This window comes from Chrysochloris asiatica, unplaced genomic scaffold, assembly GCF_000296735.1.
Source record: "Chrysochloris asiatica unplaced genomic scaffold, ChrAsi1.0 scaffold00288, whole genome shotgun sequence".
In the NCBI taxonomy this organism is placed as follows: domain Eukaryota; kingdom Metazoa; phylum Chordata; class Mammalia; order Afrosoricida; family Chrysochloridae; genus Chrysochloris; species Chrysochloris asiatica.
This window is the reverse complement of record NW_006408806.1, coordinates 822,128-832,677: the sequence shown is the minus strand read 5'-3', so window position 1 is coordinate 832,677 and position 10,550 is coordinate 822,128. Positions and strand designations below refer to the sequence as shown.

The 10,550-nt window shown below is 36.1% G+C and overlaps 1 protein-coding gene across 1 annotated transcript in view; it reads left to right on the top strand.

Annotated features, from left to right (window-relative positions):
• The window catches only part of USP53 (ubiquitin specific peptidase 53), a 73,129-nt gene that overhangs the window by 39,215 nt on the left and 23,364 nt on the right, over positions 1–10,550 (top strand). Inside the window, 5 exon segments of the mRNA XM_006874593.1 lie at positions 2,697–2,859; positions 3,350–3,502; positions 5,837–5,983; positions 7,689–8,427; positions 9,324–9,379. Coding sequence (XP_006874655.1) covers positions 2,697–2,859; positions 3,350–3,502; positions 5,837–5,983; positions 7,689–8,427; positions 9,324–9,379 — 1,258 coding nt within the window.

Sequence of the window (10,550 nt, the reverse complement as noted above, 5' to 3'; positions counted from 1 at the left end):
CCAAGATGTCCAAACTTCGTCTCTCATACTTTGGACATATTGTCAGGAGGCAGCAGTCGCTGGAGTAGGATATCATATTTCATAAGGTGGATGATCAGAGAAAATGAGAAAGACCCCAGCGAGATGTATTGGCCAAGTGGCATCATCAATGGGCTCAAGTATGGCAACAAAAGTGAGGTTGGCCCAGGATTGGGCAGTGTTTCACTCTGCTGTGTATAAGGTTGCTATGAGTCGGCACTGACTCAGTGTCACCTAACAACAAGAGCAATGTGAGAGAAAAGTTTGGCCATCTTGGCTTCCAAGGAGCATTCTGGATGTACTTCTTCCAACACAGATTTGCTTGTTCTTTTGGCAGTCCATGGTACTTTAAAATTCTTCTCCAACATCATTACTCAAATGCATCAATTCTTATGTAATCTTTCTTATTCACTGTCTTAACTTTCACGTGCTTATGAAGCTATTGAATACACCATGGTTTGAGTCAGGTGTATCTTAGTCCTCAACCGACATCTTTGCTCTTGAACATTTGTGCAGCAGATTTTCTTAATGCAGTATATCATTTGATTTCTTGATTTCTGCTTCCAAGAGGGTTTGTTAGTGGATCCAAGCAAAATGAAGTTTTTCTCTATTTCAATGTTTTCTTTATTTATCATAATGCTATTTATTGGTCCAGTGTTGAGGATTTCAGTTTTCTTTACCTAGAAATGCAACTATTGCTGATTGCTATGGTCTTTGGTCTTCATCAGTAATTATTTTAAGTCCTCTTCACTTTCAGCAAGCAAAGTTGTGTTCTCTGTATATCGCAGGTTGTTAATAAGTCTTTCTCCAATCCTGATGCCATGTTCTTACTCATGTAGTTCACCATCTTTTTTGTTTATTGTTATTTTGATTATTTGTTTATTGTACAGATTGAATAAGTATGGTGAAAGTGTACAACCCTGGCACACACCTTTTCTGATTTTAAACCATTCTGTGTCCCAGTTTTCAGGTTGAGCAACTGCCTCTTGGTCTATGTCCATAGAAAGTCTTTTCCCCATCAATTTTTTTAAAAGGTTTTTATTGTGGATTAAGTGAAAGTTTACAGGACAGATCATCAGTTTTACACTCAACAAATCATACACCTTGTTTCATTACAATGATTTATAATCCCCTCCATGTACCATCAGTTAATTGTATTCTTCACTATTCACTTTAGCTCTTTAATGAGAAGCAAAAAAAAAACCCCAGTCAGACATACATAATAATTTACACCACCAAAGGGCACATTTGGCAAGTCTGCCTCCTGGGCACCGGCTCTTAGTCCCTTTCTTCCCATGAATCTAGAGTCCTCAACTGCTCCCACTCTTCATGTCCCCATCTCTGCCTCCATCTCTGGTGTGGCTGCTTCTCTGGATAAGATCTCACATTCCATTTGTGCTGTCCTCCCTTGATGGTCCTGGGGTCCTTTGTTTCTGGAATTAACTACTACTCGGTTTTTGTTACAAAACTTCTTTACAATTGTGACAGTTGTAATTAGTCATGATAACAGTTACTCACTATTGAATCATAAGATCCCCATCTCTTTTAACCAGACTCATCTAGACAAAATGAAAACTATTCAGTGGGGACTCTTTCTTCCCCCACACACTCTTAAATTAACCCCACCCCCCTGAAACCTTTTATGCCAGTCACATCATACCTTTATCGCCTCCCCATTTTAGGTAGCCAATGTCTAAGTTGTCCATCCTATCTACCCTGTATACAAAGGGGATAGCATATTGATGTGAAGACTCCTTCCCTCTCTGTTTGTATTTAGAGTTACTACCTCCATGAGTATAAGTCATTTCATCAAATTGTAGCAATTTACCCTTGTTTCCTTTATCAAAATTTGTTTGTTTTTTAATCTTCTTCTAGTCGAGTTCTGATTATCAAGCCAAGTTTGAACGTACTTGCGTAACTCCTCTCACTTCATATCAGCTGGATGCTTCACTCTCAGCAGTAGCCTGCTGTGGCTATGTCCTTGTCCATAGGCTCAGGTGTCCCCAGGTCTCACCACACTTTGGACCAACCAGCCCTTCCTCTTTTCTGTCTCATCTCTAGGTCAGTGGAAGTCTGTGGAACATACTTGAACTCAGCCCATTTCTTCATTGCTGACTTTCCCCCTCTTCCACTCACCAGTAGACCAACATGGGCACCAGCCAACTTTCATGCCTTCTCATGTGTTCCCTTTGAGTTTCAGTCTTAGAGGGGGTCCCCATCAGTTTTTAAATACTTCTCTTTTAAAGGGATCCTGGAATGGTATAACAGGATAATCAATGGACTGCTAACTATAACTAGTTCAAATTCACCAGAAAAGATATTTGTTTTACCCTTGTTCTTATTGAGTACTGCCGAGTCATTTCCAACTCATAGTGACCTGGTATAGGATTTCCAAGGCATGACTGGTGGGTTTGAACTACTAACCTTTCAGTTAATAGTCCAGTGCTTATCCTATAGCGCCACACCAGGACTCCTATTTAGATTAGTTGATAAAATAAAATGAATTATATAATACAATGGTATAATACAATTATATAAGACATTGATCAAAATGTCTTTAGAAAAAAAATTTTTAAATAAGAAATTTATTTAGAATCTCTACCTTTTCATGTAACACATTGATTCAGGATGTGATTTTGTTTTTATTTGTATGGTTTTGAGATTTCCCAATCTTTCAGGTTGGGACTAAATGGAAGGATGTGGTCTCCAAGTGCATACGATGCCACTTCCAGCCACTGCTTTTGTTTTATGCAAACCCAGATGGCACTGCAGTGTCTACTGAAGATGCACTCAGGCAGATCATCCATTGGTCACATTACAAATCTGTTGCAGAAAATATGGGTAAATCTCTTTTTCTTCATTTAAGTCATTTTTAAAGTATGCTCCTATTTTTCACATAGTTACAGTAGCAATGCTAACATATTGAGACTAGAATGTAAAAATAATTTGACAATTTAGTTTCCATAGAGTTCAGGCAAATTCTAGTCCATTGAGTTACCTTTTAAAAAAGAACCTTCCCTCATCAGTGATCTCAGACACACTGCAGGAGCCATGCATTATCATGGGCATACAGATACAGAAGCCATTGGCTGGGCTGCTAACTCTATCTAACACTAAATGTTGATACTTAAAGTGAGTAAGTAAACTGGAAATTATAAAGCAGCGAGGACAGTGGTACATTGTAAAACATATAGAAACCTTTGAGATGTCAAGTCTATAAATTTTTAAGTAATTTTGTCTATTGTACTAGAAATATCTGAAAAGATGATTCAAAACATGTCCTTTGGTGGGGAGAAGACTGGATGATACATATATTTGTTTGTCTTTTTAGGATGTGAAAAACTCTCAGGTTTTAAGTCAGATAATTCAAGAGAAAGTGGAGTTAGTGATCAAGTAAAGCAGAGAGAAAATCAGAAATTTCTGACAGATAATATTTCATCATTTAATTGGAGCCACATTCAAACAAGTGGAGGTAGAGGACCAGGTATTTGTGTTTAAACTGACGTTTTTTGCATTATTTCTGTTCAGTTAAGCTTCCCCCTTTCTTCACTAAATGAATGTGTGATTCCTGTGAGAACCATACAAAAGGAGGGCATTAACTAGCTTTCTTTGGCTGTAAAGAGAAAACAACAAGTAGATAACCTTAAAATGTTGTCTTTTGAATTGTGTGTATCTCTCAGAGCTCTAGTTTGAGCTGAACACTTTGATTCAACCAATATTTTACTCTATCTGTATACTAAGAACTATTGTAGACCCAAAGCAATCTGGATAGTTACCAAAGAAAGCTATAATGTGACATTTCCTTCAAGGAATTAATAATCTATGTGAGGAATAAGTTAATATTTTCGTGTGTTTGATAGTATTAAATTTACAGTTATGAACACAATAGTAATTCAAAGCTATTATGTCTCATTTTTATTTAGCTCTTTCATGTTATCATCTTCCCATGACATTAATTGTCACAAGCCAAGTTCTGTGACATGGATTCAAAATTATAGCACTGTGTTTAGTTAAGGTTTAGAAATTCATAAAATTGTACTGACATTCAGCATGATTCTATAAATGACTTTTAACTGTAATAAAAAGTTGCAATACTTGTGTGGCTTTGTAGAATAAGCACTGGACTGTTAACCACAAGGTCAGCAGTTCAAACCCACCAGCCGCTCCTTGGAAACCCTATACAGGGTTGCTATGAGTCAGAACCAATTCCATGGCACATATTCACTATGAGTTGAAGCTGGTAGTTCATAGAGGACATACAAGTATCCACATGAAAGGATGATTAGTGTCTTAGCCATCAGAAAGATGCAAATTAGAACTACAATGAGATCCTATTGTACTCTTACTAGAGTAAATAATGGGAGAAAGATAAGGCTTTATATTCCTGCAAAGATGGTCAGCCTCGGAAAACTTATACAACAGGAGTGGGGAACCTTTTTCTGTCAGAATTTATAACATAATTTGCGGGCCATACAAAGTTATCCAGTTAAAAATTAGCCAGCTATGTGTGGTACTGCGGGTTAATGAGCTGGACTACAAAGTTGGTTTGAACAGCAAGGTCAGTGGTTCAAGCTCACCAGCCACTCCTCAGAAACCCTATATAGGGTCACTATGGGTTAGAACTGACTCAGTGGCACTTAACAACAATTTATTTGATCAAACATTTAACTCACCTCTCTGGTAGCGTAGTGGTTATGAATCAGGCTGCGAACTGCAAGGTTAACACTTCGAAACTACCAGCTGCTCCACGGGAGAAAAATGAGGCTTTCTGCTCCCATAAAGATTTACAGCCTTGGAAACCCCTGTACAGGGTTGCTATGGATCAGAACCGACTCAACGGCACTTAACAACAACAACATGAAACTCTACACAGGGTCGCTGTGGGTCAGAACCGAATCAGAGGCACTTAACAACAAAAGCAATGTGATGGCTGTAACTGTGTTTGCTTTGGTAGGGCCAGACCAAATGATTTTGAGGGCCTCAGATGGCCCATGGGCCTGACATTCCCCACCCCTACTTAATAGGGTCATTAGGAGTTAGAACTGACTCAGTGGCAGTGAGTTTGTTTTGGTTTGGTTTGGAGAATGGCTAGTCATAAAAACAGCAACAACAACAAAAATTAACTCTTAAATATGTGAATTAATGGATGAAATATAATCTACTTAGTAAAGGGTGGTAAGATCCAGAATTAGCAATCATCAACAGAAAACTATTTTAATAATGGTGTTGTAATTAAAACTCTTAGTCTTTAAAAACTAGCTTTTTTTCTCTGTAATGAGTTAGCCTTCTATGAACATGTTTCATTTTTCCAAAAGATACCTGTATTGTTTTGTTTTTTAAAAAAACCCAAAGACTGTGTAGTATATAAAGAACATACAGTGGAAACAGAAGGCTTGGATTTGTAATTCTGGTTCTACACTAACAAACTTTGTGAACTTGGGAAAGTTTTAACTTCTTTATTTCTCAGTTTCCTCATCTGAAATGGTTATAGTAATTGTACAGGCATCAGGGGATTAAATGACTTAATGTACTTAGATTCATGATTGACATTTAGTAGCTACTCAGTTACCTGTAGCTCTTATTATTATGAGCTGTCTTAGGAGAATACATGAAGTTTAAAAAGAAAATAAATATCTGTAGCTAAAGCTAGTCATATATTGAGCTTTTACTTAAACATAAAAGTATGTTCACTGTACTTTTTTGTTTTTGTGTTGGTTTTGGTATATAAAATATAAAAATTGTATATACTTCAATTTGTAATTTTATTGAGCTATTTGAAAAATGATTTGTATTATTGTAAAAATGGTTTCTTTTATAGTTAAGCTAAGTCACAGTGACCAACGGGAAAAAATAAGAGATATTTCCAGAGAATGTGCACTGAAAGCCATTGAACATAAAAATTCATTTTCCTCACAAAGAAACGATTTGGAAAGGGGGCAAAGAAAAGATTTGGGCCGACATAGAGGTAAGTATAAATGATGTTACTATTCATTTACAGAAGCTCATTGCTATCCAGTAGATTCTGACTTGTAGTGATGCTGTGTTTCCAAGGTAGTAAATCTTTACAGAAATATACTGCCACACCTTTCTCCCACAGAGTGGCTGGTAGATTTGAACTACTGACCTTTCATTAAGCTGCCAAACATTTAACCAGTTGCACCACCAGAGATCCTTTCATTTAAAAAAGAGGTGTCAAAATCTTATTTGAAAACTGAATTTTACAGTATTTAAATAATTATTATCTTTATACTCAATTTAAACATTAAGATTTTCTGTGGTCTTAATTTAATTTTAGCTGAAAATATTTGTGCTTATGTTTCCATGTTTCCACTTTAATTTATATAGATATATGTTGTTATTGAGTGCCATCAAGTCGATTCTGACCCATAGCGACCCTGTATAGGGTTTCCAAGGCTGTAAATCTTTACGGGAACAGAAAGTCTCATCTTTCTCCCGCAGAACTGCTGGTAATTTCAAACTGCTGACCTTGCGGTTCGCAGCCTGATTCGTAACCACTACACTACCAGAGCACATTCTCTCTGTCTCTCTCTCTATATATATAGTTCACCCCTATGGCAAAATAAATAAGGAAAGTCATAAAATTAACTGAAAAAGTCTTCTTCCCCTCCAGTCCCCAATTCTGGCCCTCCCTCTGTTCAATTTTGAATAGTTTCCAGATCATTTTGAGTATTTTGTTTTCATGCTCATTTCTTTATAGACATTTCATAATTTCACTGATATTGATAGACTTTAAAGATCAGTTATAGATTTTGCTGCAGTGACATTCTTTTCCATAAACCTTTTACATCTTTTGAGTCTACATTTTGAGCATAAAATTTGTCAGTGGAATTGATGTGTTAGGGTACAGTTATCTCAAATTCTGATCAGATATTGCTCAGGAGTCCTGGTGCAGTGCTGTGGGTTAATGTGCTGGACTGCAAGGTCAGTTTGAACTGCAAGGTTGATGGTTCAAGCTCACCAGCCACTCCACAGGGTCGTTATGGGTCAGAACTGGCTCAGTAACACTTACAACAACAGCAAGATATTACTCAGTTTCTCTCCTGAAAGCAGGTCCAGTTTGCAACCGTTTATACTCCCACAGTGATTGAACGGCTATTTCTTCACATTTTCAAAAGTGATTGGATTAACAAACTTTTAGAGTGGAAAATGGAATATTTTTTAAAAAACAAACTGCTTTGACTATCTTAATGGTCCTAGATAATTTTTAAGTGACTTTAACATTTCTTTCATTATTGTCTCCTATTATACATGAAAAAGGAGCTTTGGTAGCAGTGGTTACGAATTGGGCTGTAAACCGCAAGGTCAGCAGTTTGAAACTACCAGCTGTTCTGCAGGAGAAAGATGAGGCTTTCTGCTCCCATAAAGATTTACAGCCTCGGAAACCCTGTTACAGGCTCGCTATGAGTCAGAATTGACTCCACGGCACATAACAACAACAATATTATACATGAAAAGGGACTGAAACACACTTTTTAAACTCAAAGCACTATGTGATATAGTTTAAATACTTATTACTTGCCTATTATTCTTTTAACATTTCTTCTTAAGTAAACAAGGTATTTTACTGGACTTGTGATTGGAAAATGTGACTCTGGGGAGAATCTCATTTGTATTTTTCTTTCTTTAACTGTATTTATTTATTTTTAAAGATTTGGTTGATGAGGACCTTTCTTATTTCAAGTCTGGATCACCTCCTGCTCCAAATGGTTTTAGACAATATGGGAATGCACATCTCTATCATAGTCAAGGGAAAGGACCACGTAAACATGACCAGATAACCCATCAGAGTCGAACGTCTGCACAAATGCTAAATTCAAGTAAATCTCAGATTCTCCGTCCAGGAGAAAAAATAACTGGCAAAGTTAAGAGCGACAGTGGTACTGGATATGATACAGACAGCAGCCAAGATTCTAGAGCTAAAGGAAACAGCTGTAATAGCAACAGTAAAAGCCGGAACCGAAGTTGGAAACCTATGAGAGAAACATTAAATGTTGATAGCATTTTCAGTGAAAGTGAAAAAAGGCAGCATAGTCCAAGACATAAATCAAGTATCAACAACAAACCTAAATGTAGCAAAGACCAGAATTTTCACAATTGGCCAAAAGAGAATCCAAAGCAAAAAGGTTTAATGACCATATATGAAGATGAAGTAAAACAAGAAATAGGAAGCAGGAGTTCCCTTGAATCTAATGAAAAAGGAACAGAGAAAAATAAGGGCCTCAGAGAGACTAAAGTTCATGGTGACAGTTGGCAGATGCAAAGGACTGAATCTGGATATGAAAGCAGTGATCATCTCAGTAATGGATCAGCTAACTTGGATTCCCCTGTTATTGATGGAAATGGTACAGTAATGGATATGAATGGTGTTAAAGAAGCATTATCCTTCAGGTAATGTACAAATTATGTGAATGATTTTTTCCCTCATCATTTTCTCTTCAGTCTGTGTATATATATATGAACACCTTGTTCATTATTCCAAGAAATTCTCAATTTGAGGACAATTAAGTGTAAAGGACAGAACATGAACTCAGAGTAAAGAAACCTGAGATGTTACAGGTCATTTGATAACATGAAGTTTCTATTTATACTAATTATTTCATGTTTCCAAAAAGAAATATTTATTTTTAGGAAATTGCTAAGTATAAGAATAAATTACCATTGTTAGCATTACAGTCAACCTTTGATGTATACTCACCCTTTAACTAAATTTGTGTTTAATTCTTAATTAATTCCTAGCACATTTATTATATTGCTGTTGGCAGTACATTTGCACTTCTTTCTGTAACCTCTAAATTATGCCCACAGTTTAAGTGGCTGATTTCATAGACCAGTCTAGCCACTACTTCTAATTTTTCCAAAACATCTTAATATTAGTTGATGTTTGATCATATTTGTTATTTAAAAGCTGTTAGTGGTTTTTAAAATTGATCATTGCAATAAAGCTCTGGAGAAATGTGTGTGTGTGTGTGTGTGTGTGTGTGTCTGGGTAACATCATAATACTTCATAGTAGGGCTTTGTTTGTTAACTAGATAGATTTGGATTTTAAATATTGAATCAATTAATTCATTTGTCACAACCTTAATCTCCTATTGTAAAATGAGGATAATGCCTGCTTTTAAGTGTTGCTGTGTGGTACAAATTAAATGAAGAACATTAAGCCCCTAGAACAGCACAAGGCGTATAATAATTGTTTAACAAATATTAATTTTTTTCTTACAATGAAACTCAGATAATAATCCATGATAGTTGATGTGTTTAATGTATGTTTTGCTTTATTTTCTAGTGATCAGATTAATTCAAGCAACTGTATCTCTCATCAGAGCAAAATCAACTTGGAAGGTAGAAATTTCTTTTAAATATAATGTAGTACTAAAGATACAATGTAGTCCTGTTATGGCTCTGTGAGTTAATGCACTGGATTGCAAGATTGGTTTGAACCGGAAGGTCAGCAGTTCAAGCTCACCATCCACTCCTTGGAAACTCTATACAGGGTTGCTATGAGTTGGAAGTCAACGTAATTTAACAACAAAGAATAAATTACACTAATACATTGTTTTCTGTTACAGTGTAGCTAAAAAGTTATCTTCAAAAGTTATTTGTAAATAATTCTAAAATATCAAATAATTTCTTATTAAGATGATACTTACGGAGCTCTAGTAGCGTAGTGGTTACGAATCGGGCTGCGAACCTTAAGGTCAGCGGTTCGAAACTACCAGCCGCTCCGCGGGAGAAAGATGAGGCTTTCTACTCCCGTAAAGATTTACACCCTCGGAAACCCTGTACAGGGTCACTATGGGTCGGAACCGACTCGATGGCACTTAACAACAACAACAAGATGATACTTATTATGCTTTAATAAGGCATACATAAAAAGAAGTTAATTAGCGTTCTTTTTGGATATGTGTTCATACACATAGGTCAGAGTAGAACTGCTCCCATAGGGTTTCCAAGGAAACAGTCTGCCACATCTGTCTCCCATAGAGTAAGCTGGTAGATTCAAACCACTACCCTTTTGGTTAGGTAGGCAAGAAGAGTCGCCCAGCTAGTCACTGTTGTACCTGGAACTGACTCGATGGCAATAGGTTTGGTTTAGTTTGGTTTGGGTTTGGGATATGTTTATATTGTCTCTATGTTTTTCACTTAGGCTTTACAAAGCTAATATTATTAGTTTTGTATCTCTTTGTATTTGATTAACAAAATATTACTTTTGAAGTTTGCAGTCTTTTAGGACATGCTTTTTGGGCATATCTTTTGACATTAAAACATTAATTATATTTAATTGCTTTCATTTTATTTGTATTGTTTCTTTTTAGGTTATGAAATATTTGTATCACTTTTTTTTTTTTTTTAAATAGCTTACATTTAAAGTTTCTACCCTAGGAATCCTTGCATACATTTCTTTTGATACAAGTTCTCTCAATAGTGATTTGGGATTCAAGGGTAGGAAATGGTATCTCTTCATCTGTGGCAACCCATTAACATTTCACTTCAAGAGAAAGCAGGTTTTTAT